This window comes from Monodon monoceros, unplaced genomic scaffold (genome assembly GCF_005190385.1).
Source record: "Monodon monoceros isolate NGI ecotype Baffin Bay Population unplaced genomic scaffold, NGI_Narwhal_1 Contig5019_ctg1, whole genome shotgun sequence".
Taxonomy (NCBI): domain Eukaryota; kingdom Metazoa; phylum Chordata; class Mammalia; order Artiodactyla; family Monodontidae; genus Monodon; species Monodon monoceros.
The window spans coordinates 1-13,150 of record NW_021700873.1 but is presented as its reverse complement, the minus strand read 5'-3'; the positions used below and the strand labels follow the sequence as shown (position 1 = coordinate 13,150).

General features: G+C 59.0%; 1 gene segment (V, D, J or C); it reads left to right on the top strand.

The window, feature by feature from the left end:
• Positions 1–4,741: 4,741 nt before the first annotated feature.
• LOC114889796 lies at positions 4,742–13,129 on the top strand (the record flags this gene model as incomplete). The annotated part of the segment is given in 7 exon segments: positions 4,742–5,080; positions 8,332–8,800; positions 8,925–9,248; positions 9,338–9,661; positions 9,733–10,074; positions 12,310–12,443; positions 12,538–13,129. Coding segments are annotated over 7 exon segments (2,524 nt in total), but the record flags the coding sequence as incomplete, so codon positions are not given.
• Between the last annotated feature and the right edge of the window lie 21 nt (positions 13,130–13,150).

The window sequence follows — 13,150 nt, the reverse complement described above, 5'->3', positions numbered from 1 at the left end:
ATGTGAGGTAGTCAATTATTTAATCTAAGTTCATTGTGATGACTTCAGGATGCACATTATATTCACTGAATCCATATGCAAAGAGGCTTATCTAAAAAGTCGACAGAGGGGCTTCCCTGGTGACGCAGTGGTTGAGAATCTGCCTGCCAATGAAGGGGACACGGGTTAGAGACCTGGTCTGGGAAGATCCCACATACCACGGGGCAATTGGGCCTGTGAGCCACAACTACTGGGCCTGCGCGTCTGGAGCCTGTGCTCCGCACCAAGAGAGGCCGCTACGGTGAGAGGCCCGCGCACCGCGATGAAGAGTGGCCCCCGCTCGCCACAACTAGAGAAAGCCCTCGCACAGAAACGAAGACCCAGCACAGCCAAAAATAAATAAATAAAAATAAATAAATTTATAAAAAGTTGACAGAGAAATTTTTTTAAAAAAGGAAATCCTAGGGCTTCCCAGTGGTTGAGAGTCCGCCTGCTGATGCAGGGGACACAGGTTTGTGCCCTGGTCCAGGAAGATCCCACATGCCACGGAGTGGCTGGGCCCATGAGCCACGGCCACTGAGCCTGCACATCCGGAGCCTGTGCTCTGCAACGGGAGAAGCCACAACAGTGACAGGCCCACGTACCGCAAAAAAAAAAAAAAACGAAAGAAAAGAAAAAGGAAATCCTAGATCACACGTTGTTTCAGTTGTCATGCCTCTTTCGTTTCCTTTTTTTTTTTATACATTTATTTAATTACTTATATTTGGCTGTGTTGGGTCTTCGTTGCTACGCATGGGCCTTCTCTTCGTTGCTACGTGTGGGTTTTCTCGAGCAGGGTCTACTCCTCATTGCGGTGCACGGGTGTCTCATTGCGGTGGCTTCTCTTGTTGCGGAGCACAGGCTCTAGGTGAGCAGACTTCAGTAGTTATGGTGCATGGACCCTAGAGTGCAGTCTCAGTAGCTGTGGCACATGGGCTTAGTTGCTCTGTGGCATGTGGGATCGTCCCGGACCAGGGATTGAACCCACGTCCCCTGCATTGACAGGCCGATTCTTAACCACTGAGCCACCGGGGAAGTCGCCAGAGAAGTTAGAATGGAATAAGTACTTAAAGTACTTACTAAGTACTAAGTATTAACTAATAAGTACTAAGAAGCACTTATTAACCCAAAAGAATGTAGGAAAGAAGGAATAAAGCTACAGTGAACACACTCAATAGCCAAACTTTAAGAGGTGTTCCCATAAGATTAGGGACACAGCAAGGACGCCTGTCACTTCTGTCACACTATTTTGCAGTGCTTTTCAGATATGTGCTTAACTATTTGTGGATTGTGAAATCAAATCAGACAGTTACAGCCAGCTCTTTTTAATAAACAAAGAAAAAAAGTCTATGCATTGTACATAACAAGGGTAAATATTTTCATGAAAATTTTGTTTCAGTTACATAAATAAATATACATAATATATGTTACATATAAATAATGTGTGTATGTGAATTAGATTATAATATAAGACACCTTTTTTACAAGGATTGTGGTCAAAACAGTTTGGAAAATGTTTATTTAATAGATTATTGGAGGTCCTGGCCAATGCTACGTGACAAGAAAAAGAAACAGGGCTGTTAAGATTGAAAGGAAAGATGTGAAGGAGGTATTATTTGTAGATGATGTGATCATTTCCAAGGAAAAGCCAACACAATCAGCAGACAAACTGTTAGAACTAACAAGAAAATCGGGGCAATTTCCATGCAAGACCAACTTACCAAAAGCAGCTGTGTTCCTCTATGTCAGCAAAAACCTACTAGAAAATGTAACAGAAAGCCGGGCACAAGTCACAGCAATGGGAGGAATAACCTGGGAAAGAACGCCCAAGACCTCTGAGAAAAAAATTGAACTCTATTCAAGGACATAAAAGAAATCTGAATGGCTGGAGAGATACACTGGTCAAGGAAGGAATGACATGTTAGATTAAAGTGTCATCTATCTCCCAGACTAAGAAATACAGTGTACTCCCAACCAAAATTCCAGCTGGGTTGGTTTTGTTCGTTTCTTTGTTTGTTTGTGAGATCCATTTACAGCTTAGACCATTTTGAAAAATAAAAGCACAGGATGAGGGGTTTCAGGGGGACTGTCCCCCTGAATGTTAACACATACACAAAACCATCACTGAAAATGATGGTACTCATGCACAGACTACCAGACCCAAGGAATAGCAGAGCACTCAGAAACAGCCTGGTCGTTCCTAGGAACTTGGACTGCAATGAGTGTGGCGCCTTCAGGCAGCGGGAAAGCTTCTGAGATGGGTGGGAAACTGGCTTCTTCTGTGGAGAACTTCAACCTGGGTTTCTACTCCACACCATATGCACAGTGAGTGGTGATAGAGCCTGCTGGGATCAAACACTTGCATCTGGAAGGCTAACTTTAAATATAGCTGAAAGGAAATGGACCAGCAAGACTGGCGGAGCACAGGAACAGCAACAGCCTGGTGGAATGTATGTCCACCCAGAGCTTCAGAATGTGACCTTGTCTGGATATAGGGTCTCTGAAAATGTAATTAGGTTAAGGACCTTGGGATTAGATCACACTAGATTTCAGAAGCATTGTAAGTCAAGTGACTTATAACAGGAGAAGATGACACACAGGGCAGATGGCAATGTGAAGATGGAGGAAGGATTGGAGTGATGTCAATAGCCAGCAGGGGCTGGAAGAGGCAGGAAGGACCCTGCCCTGGAGCCTTCAGGGCAGCTTGGCACTGCCAACACCTTGTTTTTGGATTTCTTGCCTTCCAGAATGTGAGAGTCCATTTCTGTGGTTTTAAGCCACTAAGTTTGTGGGCCTTTGTGACTGCAGCCGCAGGAAGCTCACATGGCGGCCTCCAAACGTGCAAGCTGCAGGGTAAAGAGCTGATGAACCTGCCACGTGGAAATGAAGAATTTCTGTTAAAGGAGGACTCAACAAGCAGCATTAGCAACCAGGGCATTGACCAGGAGAAGTCTATCCCAAGGTTAAAACTAGCAAGGGGCAAGCCCCTAGAGATGACTGCCTTGCAAATTCCCAGGAAATCGCCAAGAAAATCTTCAGAAAGCAGGATGAGATCAGAGACAGACGTCCAAATGTCTCCCAAGTCTCTGAAGAGATACTCCAGCTCATTAGTAATGGGAGCATTTAAATTAGGAGACAACGCACTGCACGCTTCAGAGAGTGTAATGACAGCATCGTTGCTGGAAAGGCAGGCACGGAGCTGGAGAAGCGGGGCCTCCCTGGGGTGGAGGACGTCTGGAGGCCTGGGTGGTGGTGGGCCAGCCCCAAGAGGGAGCAGACAGCAGTGGAGCCAGGCCTGGCCTGGGGGAAGGAAGCCGGGGAGGGGGGATTGAAGCATCTTTGGGCCCATGTTTGGGGCCACAACCAAGGGCAATAAGGGGGTCAGCTGGTCTCACCGTCCAGGAGAACTCTGGGGCCTGGCCCCCACCATGGGTACCGAGGGCAGTGAGCCCCTGGTTGAGTCTGAGGGATCTGGAGGCTAGCGCTGCCACCCATTTAGTGTCCTGGTCAGGAAATGTCAAAGAAACCATCTGCAGCTTGGCCTTCCCTCCAAGCAATCCACTGGCTGGAGCCAGCATTGGCCCCCGGCTACCCCACAGGCCCTTACACGGAGGCCCAGCCTCAGAGGGACTTCACACTGCCTTGGCTAAAGGCCCATCTATCCCAGGCTGTCTGTCCAGGTCCCATCTAACTTCCTGCAGCTGAGCAGGCGCAGGAGCGAGTCTCCTCCAGCACCGAGGGACACACACCCCTACCTCCCTGCCCCTGCGCCGGCAGCCCAGTGGCTCCTGGGGTGCTGGGGTAGAGCTGGGGGAGGGGCCGGCTGATCCCGAGGCCTCAGCCTTGAATGCCCACAGCTGGGCAGGAAGCACAGGGATGCTGGGCCAAGCCCCCAGCCCCACACACTCACACCGTTCAGGCCGCAGGGCAAGGCACCACCTGGCAGAAGGCTCCCTGGTGGGGCTCTGCCTGCCTTGTGGTTTCTCTCAGAACCTTGAGTCCTTCCAGGGAACTCAGCGTTCCCCCTGCACCTGCCATGCAGCATCTGTCCCTGGGGCCAAGGGTGGGGCGGGACAGACCAGGACAATCTGTCCTGGGGGCCTCGGGGCCCTGGCTCTGAACACAGGGCCCCTCCCCAGCCATCCAGCAGCCCCTCTTGGGTCTTCCAAGAGGCCCGGACACTCCTCTGAGCATGCAGGCCTGACAGCTCATCTCTGCACAGCCTCCCTGCATGCAGACCAGCGGCCCTGGGTGTCCTGGGCCCAGGGGACGTGGTCCTGCTGTCTCCCTCTCCACAAAGACTGCATTCACCTCCTAGGAGTCCATGCTGATGAGCTAGCTTGCAAGTTCTCGTGGCCTCCCCTGTGTGTGCATCTGGGCCTTTGGGGGGTTCCAGAGACACACCGGCCTGCAGGACACATCCACAGCATGGAGGCAAGGCCAAGACTCAGCACATCATCTGGCTCAGCACATGGCAGGGAGCGTCGACGGTAGACTGGCTGCCCCGACAGACCAGAGTTGAATGCTGCGGGCACCTCTACGAAGGCCACTCTGTGGTCCCCACACCTTGATGGACAGCAACAGCACAGGGTGGCATGGTACACCCCAGGGTCCGGTGGCTGCTGAGGTCTTGCCGAGCCACTGGCCAAGCTCACAGCCATGTCCCACCTCCCGACAGGCCCCTGCCAGCCCTTGCCGGCCACGCAGCCCAGTCGCAGCCCCGATGGGAGCCCAGCTGCAGGACAGCGATCGGGAGGCTGGCTCGCAGACAGCAGGTGAGACTGTCGGCCAGCAGGGTGCCCAGGAAGCCACCAGAGGACCAGCACCTGCCTACACCCAGCTGGACCCACAGCCTCTCACACTCGTACCCAGGGCCGCCCCACCAGGCCGGCCCCCAGACCACTGCTCAGAAAGCCCCGCACTCTGCCGCAGGCACCTAGGCCACGCGGGCCTCAACTTCTCAAGCACAAAACGGCCAGGACCGTCCCTCATGGGCTGCCTCGGGGGCAGTGGTGGCAGTGCCTGGTGCCCTCTCCCTTCCCGGGCCATCGTAGTGACCACAGTGTGTGCCGGCTGCTCACCAAGTCAGCCCGTGGCATCGAGGGAGAGGTCACGAGCCGGGTGGCAGAGGCCGGGGAAGAGGCCACAGAGAGGAGCCTCACCTGAGACCGGCCGTCACTGGGTTGACTTCCCGAGAACAGAGAGAGAGAAGGGAACTTCCAGGGCTGCCGAGGCCCCTGGGGGTTCCCACCCCATTTTTAGCTGAGAGCACTGAGGCAGAGCTCGCCCCCCTGCCCCGCCCTGCCCCAGGCTCTATCGTCTGGGCATAAAAATAACAGCAATGCTTCCTAACGATTCACCTCATCTGGGAGCCTACCCTGGGAGCCTGCAGACGGCCACCACTGGCCAGATGGGCCACACCAGCCACGGGCACCTGACAGAAGACCCCAGCCCCTCAGGCACCCCGCCGCTGGAGCTGCCCAGACCACTGCTGGGAGAAGACACCTGGACTGCCCACCCAGCGGGGACCAAGCTTCTGAGTCACTGCTTGCCTTGCAGCTGTCCCTTCCCTGCATGGGGACACAGGGAAGTAAGAGAACGCTCGAAGCCGACCTGGAGAAGACCAAGGAGCCGAGAATCTCAGACAGGTCAGGGCCAGGGCAAGAATCACACACAGGGCATGGACCTCGGGCTGAGCGTGGATCTGCCTACAACCAGTAAAAATGGTGACGGCCAGCCCAGGGTCAGGGGGAAGCAGCGGGTCTCAGTCCCCAGGCCGGCCAACATGGCAGGCAGGCCTGGGCCCACATCGTCTGGCCTGAGCTGGGCTGGCCTGAGCCAGCCTGACTAGGGTAGGCCAGGCAGGGCTGGGCTGGGCAAGTTTGGCTTGAGTGGATGGAGTTATGTGGAGGCAGATGAGCTATTCCAGCCTCAGCTGGGCCACACTGGCCAGAAGGGCTGTCCCCAGCCATGTGGGACCGTGCACTGAGCTAAAGTGAGCTGGGCTGTCGTGGGCCAGGCTGCTTCGGATAGACAGGGAGGGAGCAGGCTGCTCCAGCTGAGCAGAGCTCAGGACTCAGCCTTCCTAGCCTGGCTCAGCTGGGCTGTCCTCAGGTGAGCTAGGCAGACCTGGACTCTGCTGGACTGAGCTGGGATGTCAGAAGAAACTGGGCTTAGCTGAGTGGGGCCCGACTTGCATAGTTAGGTGGGATAAAAGGGGCAATCTGGGCTCACCTGGGCTGAATGCACTGGGCTGGGCTCTTCTCTGCTGAGCTTGCCTACCCCAGAGGGGTGGGGCAGAGCTAGGGTTGGCTGAGCTGAGCTGGTCTGAACTAGGCTGAGATGGGCTGAGCTGGGTTAAACTGGGCTGAACTGGGCTGAGCTGGTCTGAACTGAGATTAACTGGGATGAGCAGGGATGAACTGGGTTGAACTGGGCTTGGTTGAGCTGGGCTGAACTGGGTAGAACTGGGCTGAGCTGAGTTGAACTGGGCTGAACTGGGCTGAGCTGAACTGGGTTGAACTGGGCTGAGCTGAGCTGAACTGGGTGGAATTGGGCTGAGCTGGGCTGAACTGGGCTGAACTGAGCTGAACTGGGCTGAACTGGGTTAGGCATGGCTGGGCTGAGCTGGGCTGAGCTGGGCTGGGCTGAACTGGGCTAAGGTGGGCTGAACTGGACTGAGCTGAGCTGAACTATGCTGAGCTGGGCTGGGCTGAGCTGGGGTGAACTGGGCTGAGCTGAGCTGAACTGGGTGGAATTGGGCTGAGCTGGGCTGAACTGGGCTGAACTGAGCTGAACTGGGCTGAACTGGGTTAGGCATGGCTGAGCTGAACTGAACTGGGTGGAATTGGGCTGAGCTGGGCTGAGCTGGGCTGGGCTGAGCTGAGCTGGGCTGGGCTGAGCTGGGCTGAACTGGGTTAGGCTGGGCTGGGCTGAGCTGAGTAGGGCTACATTGGGCTGAGATGGGCTGGACTGGGCTGAGCTGGGCTGAACTGGGTTAGGCTGGGCTGGGCTGAGCTGAGTAGGGCTACATTGGGCTGAGCTGGGCTGGACTGGGCTGGGCTGAGCTGGATTAACTGGGTGGAGTGGGCTGTGGGGTCATCCTGGCCAGCTTTGCTCAGTCAGCTAAACTGAACTAAAATGAACCACTTGGACGCAGCTCAGATGAGCTGTTTTGCTTGAGATGGGACGTCAGGGGCTGAAGCGGGCCAGGCTGGATCAAGGCAGGCTGCTCTGGGCTGAGCTGGGGTGAACTGGGATGAACTGGGCTGAGCTGACTTGAAATGCGCAGGACTCGTTAGCGGTGCTGGGCTGTACTCGCAAGCTGCTTTGTCTCAGCTGGTCTCAGCTGTCCTGACACACGGTCATCTGGGCTGTGCTCAGCTGGGCTAGCCGGCAGAATAGAGGAAGGTGGAAGAGCCGAGCTGGGATGCAGAGCTGGGATGGGCTGGGGGCTGGAGCTCCAAGGCCAGGGGACGTGCAGACAGGCCTGGCAGCCAGAGGAGCCTGAGAAGGGCTGAGGAGGGGGACTGAGGAGGGCTCTGAGGGGCCTTTGTCCTCTCTCCATGGGGCCTGGAATCGGGCTCCCCTGGGGGGTCAGCAGGGCGGGTAGAGCACCAGCGGGCCTGGGCTGGTCAGCCGAAGGATGGGGTGAAGGGGCAGCCATGGCAAAGCAGCTCAGGGACCTGAAGGCTGACCCACGGCTGCAGGTAGCAGGGGTCCAGTGGGTGGCAGGTGGATCCGCCCACAGCAGGCCCACAGGGACTTTGGAGTGGGGCGGGGACACAAGGTGATTCCTGGGAAGTGGGGTCCTGTGGATCCCCAGGCCCTTATGAGGTCTTTGGTTTGAAGCAGAAGGGCAAGCTTGACGGTTCCTGGGGGTCTCCCTGATCCCCGATGGGGGTCTGAGTTAGGTTCAGGAGTGGGAAAGCAGCTTGGTGATCCTGGGGGTCTCTGTGTCCCAGGCCTGTGTTCCCAGGGCTATGGGTGGGGCAGAGGGGACAGACTGGTGGCTACTGAGGTTCTCAGGGTCCCTGATCTCCAATGGGAGTCTATGAGTGGGGGCAGAAGAGTAGCCTGGTAACTCCTGGGCCTGGGGGGTTTCTCCCTGGGTCCCCGGGTGCCAACAGAGGGCTATGGGCTCTGAACCTCCACCTCAGGGAGTGGGTTAGCGCCTCCACTCAGGAGCCCCGTGTCCACCCACTTGGGGCTGAGGGCAGGAGTCCTGGCCAAGGGCAGTGACAGCCACTGCTTCTGCAGGGGCACAAGGATTCACTGGAGGGCGTCCCTAGTGGAATCAGGAGATGAGGAAAGGACCCAGGAGGAGCCATCTGTCCCCCAAAGCTGGAACACAGTCCCGGTGTTCCCTGCACTGGACCTCCCCACCTCCACCCCACAGCCCATCCTCCAAAGCCAGCAGTTAGCCTGGCACATACAGGTGACAGTCCTGAGGCCAGCATTGACCGCTGTCCTGTCCCCACAGCCTCCATCCACGGCCCATCCGTCTACCCCTTGCGTTCCTGTTGCAAAAGTGCTACCAATGCCACCTCTGTGACGCTGGGCTGCCTGGTCACGGGCTACTTCCCGGGCCCAGTGACCATGACCTGGGACACAGCATCCCTGAACAAGAGCACGTTGACCTTCCCTGCCATCCAAAACTTGAACTCCAGCCTCTACACCACCAGCAGCCAGGTGACAGTCTCGGGCGAGTGGTCCAAGCAGAAGTTCACCTGCAGCGTGGCCCACACTGCGTCCAGCACCACCACCACCAAGGCCGTCGCTGGTGAGCCAGGCCTGGGCAGCCCACGAGACAGCCAGAGGGGGAGGGGAGGCTGGGCGGGAGGGACAGGGAGGAAGGGCTGGGGGCTCAGAGAGGCCAGCCCCACTCCTGCTGCCTCTGCCGCCAGGGTGCACCAAGAGCTTCACCGACCCCACCGTGAAGCTCTTTTACTCCTCCTGCGACCCCCGTGGCGACACCCATACCACCATCCAGCTCCTGTGCTTCATCTCCGGCTACACCCCAGGCAAAATCAAGGTCACCTGGTTGGTGGACGGGCGTGAGGCCACAGACGTGTTCCCACACACCGGCCCCGAAAGGGTGGAGGGCAAACTGGCCTCCACCTACAGCGAGCTCAACATCACGCAGGGCCAGTGGGTGTCCCAACTCACCTACACCTGCCGGGTCACCTATTATGGCTCCACCTACGACAACCACGCCCGCAGGTGCACAGGTATGGCCCTCGCCCACGCCAACACCCAGCCACTGGGGGTTCAGAGAGGAGGGCAGACTCAGCCTCACTCAGCCCCTTCCCACACACAGCCGAGTCCGAGCCCCGTGGCGTGAGCACCTACCTGAGCCCACCCACGCCCCTCGACCTGTACATCAACAAGTCACCCAAGATCACCTGCCTGGTGGTGGACCTGGCCAGCAAAAAGGACGTTACACTGACCTGGTCCAGGGAGAACAAGGATATAGTGTATCCAGACCCGCTCGTCTTCAAGGATGAGTTCAACGGGACGGTCACTGTCACGTCCACCCTGCCGGTGAACGTCAGTGACTGGCTCAAGGGCGAGACCTACTACTGCAAAGTGACCCACCCACACCTACCCAAGGAGATCCTGCGCTCCATCTCCAAGGGCTCTGGTGAGCCGCAGGCTGAGGGGAGGTGGGCGGCCCCCCAGGTGGAGCCTGGCTGACCGCACACCTGTCTGCAGGCAGGCGCATGGTTCCCGAGGTCTACGTGTTCCCGCCACCCAAGGAGGAGCTCAAGACCAAGGGTGAGGTCACCCTCACCTGCCTGATCCAGAACTTCTTCCCCGCGGACATCTCCGTGCAGTGGCTGCGGAACGGCGCCCTGATGCAGGCGGACCAGCACACCATCACGAGGCCCCACAAGGTCCGCAGCCCCATCCCCGACTTCTCCGCCTACTTCATCTACAGCCACCTGGTGGTCAGGCGGGCCGACTGGGAGCAGAAGAGCGAATTCACCTGCCAAGTGGCGCACGAGGCGCTGCCCGGCTCAAGGACGCTCAAGAGATCGATGTCCATCAACCTTGGTAAATGATGCCTGGCCTCCCCCCTCTCCTCATCCCAGGGCTCCATCCTGCTGGGGTGGGAGAGGGGGCCGGCCAGACATTCCGTCCATTGTCAATAAACACTCCAGTGCCTGCTCAGAGCCCTGGGTGTGCCCATCCTTGGGGAGCTGTGGGGCAGGGAGCGGTGTCTTGGCACAGAGGAAAGGGAGGCATGGGGTGGGGGCCAGGGCTGAAGCGCGTCTCCATCCAGCATCGCCGTCTGTGTCAGAGGGCCTCCCCGCCACCCCACTATGGACTCTACCCAGTCAAAGGAGCTCTAAGAGCCCGAGAGTAGTCCTAGGGGAGGGACCACAGAGACCCCAGCCTCTCCTGGAGCTCCCGGAGGCCTCAGCCTCCACCCCCAGCCTCCTGCCAGACCCTCTGGACACAGACAAGCCCCCAGGCTCCCAAGTCCAGCTGCACACACAGGCCCTCCAGGTAGAGAAATGGGCCGAGTCAGACCCCCGCACTGGCACCAACACGCAGGTCCCTCCACTGTCACCTCCTGGGCACAAATGGGCCAACCCTGCACAGGGGCCCGTGCGGAGCCCACTCCTCTGACCCCTGCCTTCTGACACCCAGCCTACCTGCGTGGCCACACCAGGCCAGGGTCGGCGCCCAGGGTCCCCATCTTGCCGCTCAGGCTCATTCCACCCTGAATCGGTCCAGGGAAGCACCCATCCCTCGCACGCACCCTCACACTGTCATGCACACTGGTGCCAGGGCTCCGCACGCACCCAAGTCACACGGCACTGCCAACCGCTGGTAACATCTCACACACACTCACAGGTGGCCTCCCGAGGCCCGCCCTAGCTCCCAGGCCACTCCCAAACCCTTCACCGTCATACCTGGGCCCCTGGACCCACCCATCGCCCCACATGGCTTCCTCGTGCAGCCAAGCCCTCCCTGTCAGCTGCACCCCACAGATGGACAGTTGGACACGCAGACACACACTGACACACATGGACACACACACGGACACAGACACATGAGGACAGAGACATGAACACATACAAATGAACACACACAGATACACATGCTGATACACATGGACAGACACACATGGACAGACACACAGACACTGATACACATGGCCAGACACATGGACACACAGACATGAACACACAGACACACACAGACACATGGACACACACATGGATACACACAGACATATGGACACAGGCGCACAGAGACACATGCATGTGGACACACGTGGACACACACGGACACACACATGGACACATACTGATACACATGGACAGACACTCTGACACACACAGACATGGATATACACAGACACATACGGACACAGACACACGGGGACACAGACATGAACCCACACACATGAATGCACACACACATACTGACACACGTGGACACACACATGGACACACACGGACAGACACACTCGTGGACAGCACACAGGCACCCACCACATCCACACAGAAAGCAGCACATGCACAGCCCACACCCTGAACACGAGCCCAGAGCAGAGGCCGTGCTGGAGAAGGAAGAGGCCCAGTCCCGGGACAGGAGGAGCCAGGGGCCAGGGGCAGCTCTGGGCTCCCGCACACTGGGCAAGATCCATGCAGCCGGGCCCAGCCCTCGGGGCACCCGCTGCAATGATCCGATGACCCTAGGGGCCCTCCCGGGTCCAGACACCCTCCTGAGGGCTCCAGGCAGGGAGGCCAGCCTGTGCTCTTCAAGGGCCCCCCTGGTTGGCGAGAATGGAGCCTAGCAGGAACGGGGCCCAGGGGGCCAGACTGGGCGGCCACAGGCCATGCAGTGGGTGGACGTGGGTGCTCCCCAGGCCGGGGGCCCCCGCCTGCCACGGGGCAGGGAGCGGGGTGGGGCAGAGCTGGACCTGAGGTGAGGGGCCCGCTGGGCTGAGAGGGGCGACCAGCCGTCAGGAGAAATGCCGGAGAAACGGTGGCGGAGAAACGGTGGCAGAGATAACACCAGCCACCCGAGAGTGGAGGGACAGCAGAGGGCAGGGGAGCAGCGCCACCCCACACAGCCGCCGGCCAGCTCGGGGGCTTCCAACCCTCCACCCTCCAGGTCCGGCTGGTGGCTCTGGGCAGTCGCAGAGGGGCCAGACGGAGGGACTGCCCAGGACCAGGGCGCCAGGCCCAGTCCCCTCGACTCCCTAAGGCTGGCCAGGCCTGTCCTTCCCCATCGGACCCCGAGGCCAGGTGGCTGACCAGCTGGCACCCGCAGAGCTGGCCCTGGAGGACCTGTGCACAGAGGAGGCCGAGAGTGACGAGCTGGAGGGGACGCAGACCGGCCTCCTAACCTTCGTGGCGCTCTTCCTGCTTAGCGTGAGCTACGGCGCTGCCGTCACCCTCTGCAAGGTGGGCACGGACGCCCCGTTCCAGGGGGGGACGCCCTGTTCCAGGGCGGGGCGCCCCAACAGAGGGAGAGTCCCTCACGCACGCCGTCCTCCAGGTGAAGTGGGTCCTGGCTGCTGCCCTGCAGAAGCAGCCGCAGGCTTCCCGCGACTACAGGAACGCCGCACAGCCCTGCCTTCTCCCTCGTGTGAGAGTCCCCGAGGCTGCCAGCTCGACCCTGGGCCAGAGGAAGGAGCAGACCAGCCCCCAAGGGGCCAGAGCCAGGGGCCCAGCGACCAGCACACGGGCGCCGAGAGGCCCCAGCTCAGCCCCAAGGTCGAAGGCAACAGGGGGCCCGCCTATCACAGCCCCACACCACCCCACTTTGGGGCAAGTCCCAGAAGAGCATCTGTTCCCTCCACAGAGAGACCTGGGCTGGGCGTGGGTGCTGACCACCCCAGGCTTCTCCCAGGCCCCTGGGCTCGGGCCCACACCGGTTCTGACTGAACAACCCCTGAAACACAGCGACGGCCTTGAGCCCATGGCCCAGCCCACGCTGGAGCCCAGAGCCAGATCTAGGACTCAGAGTCCCAACCAGCCCGATCCAGCGTCTGAGTCCAGCCCAGCCGAGCCAGGGGCTCACTCCCCAGGCTCAGTCCCGCCCTCAGTGCCCCCAGGGCCAAGTGCGCTGCCCCCCATGCCCTGCTCCTGTCCCCTGCCCACCCTCCCTG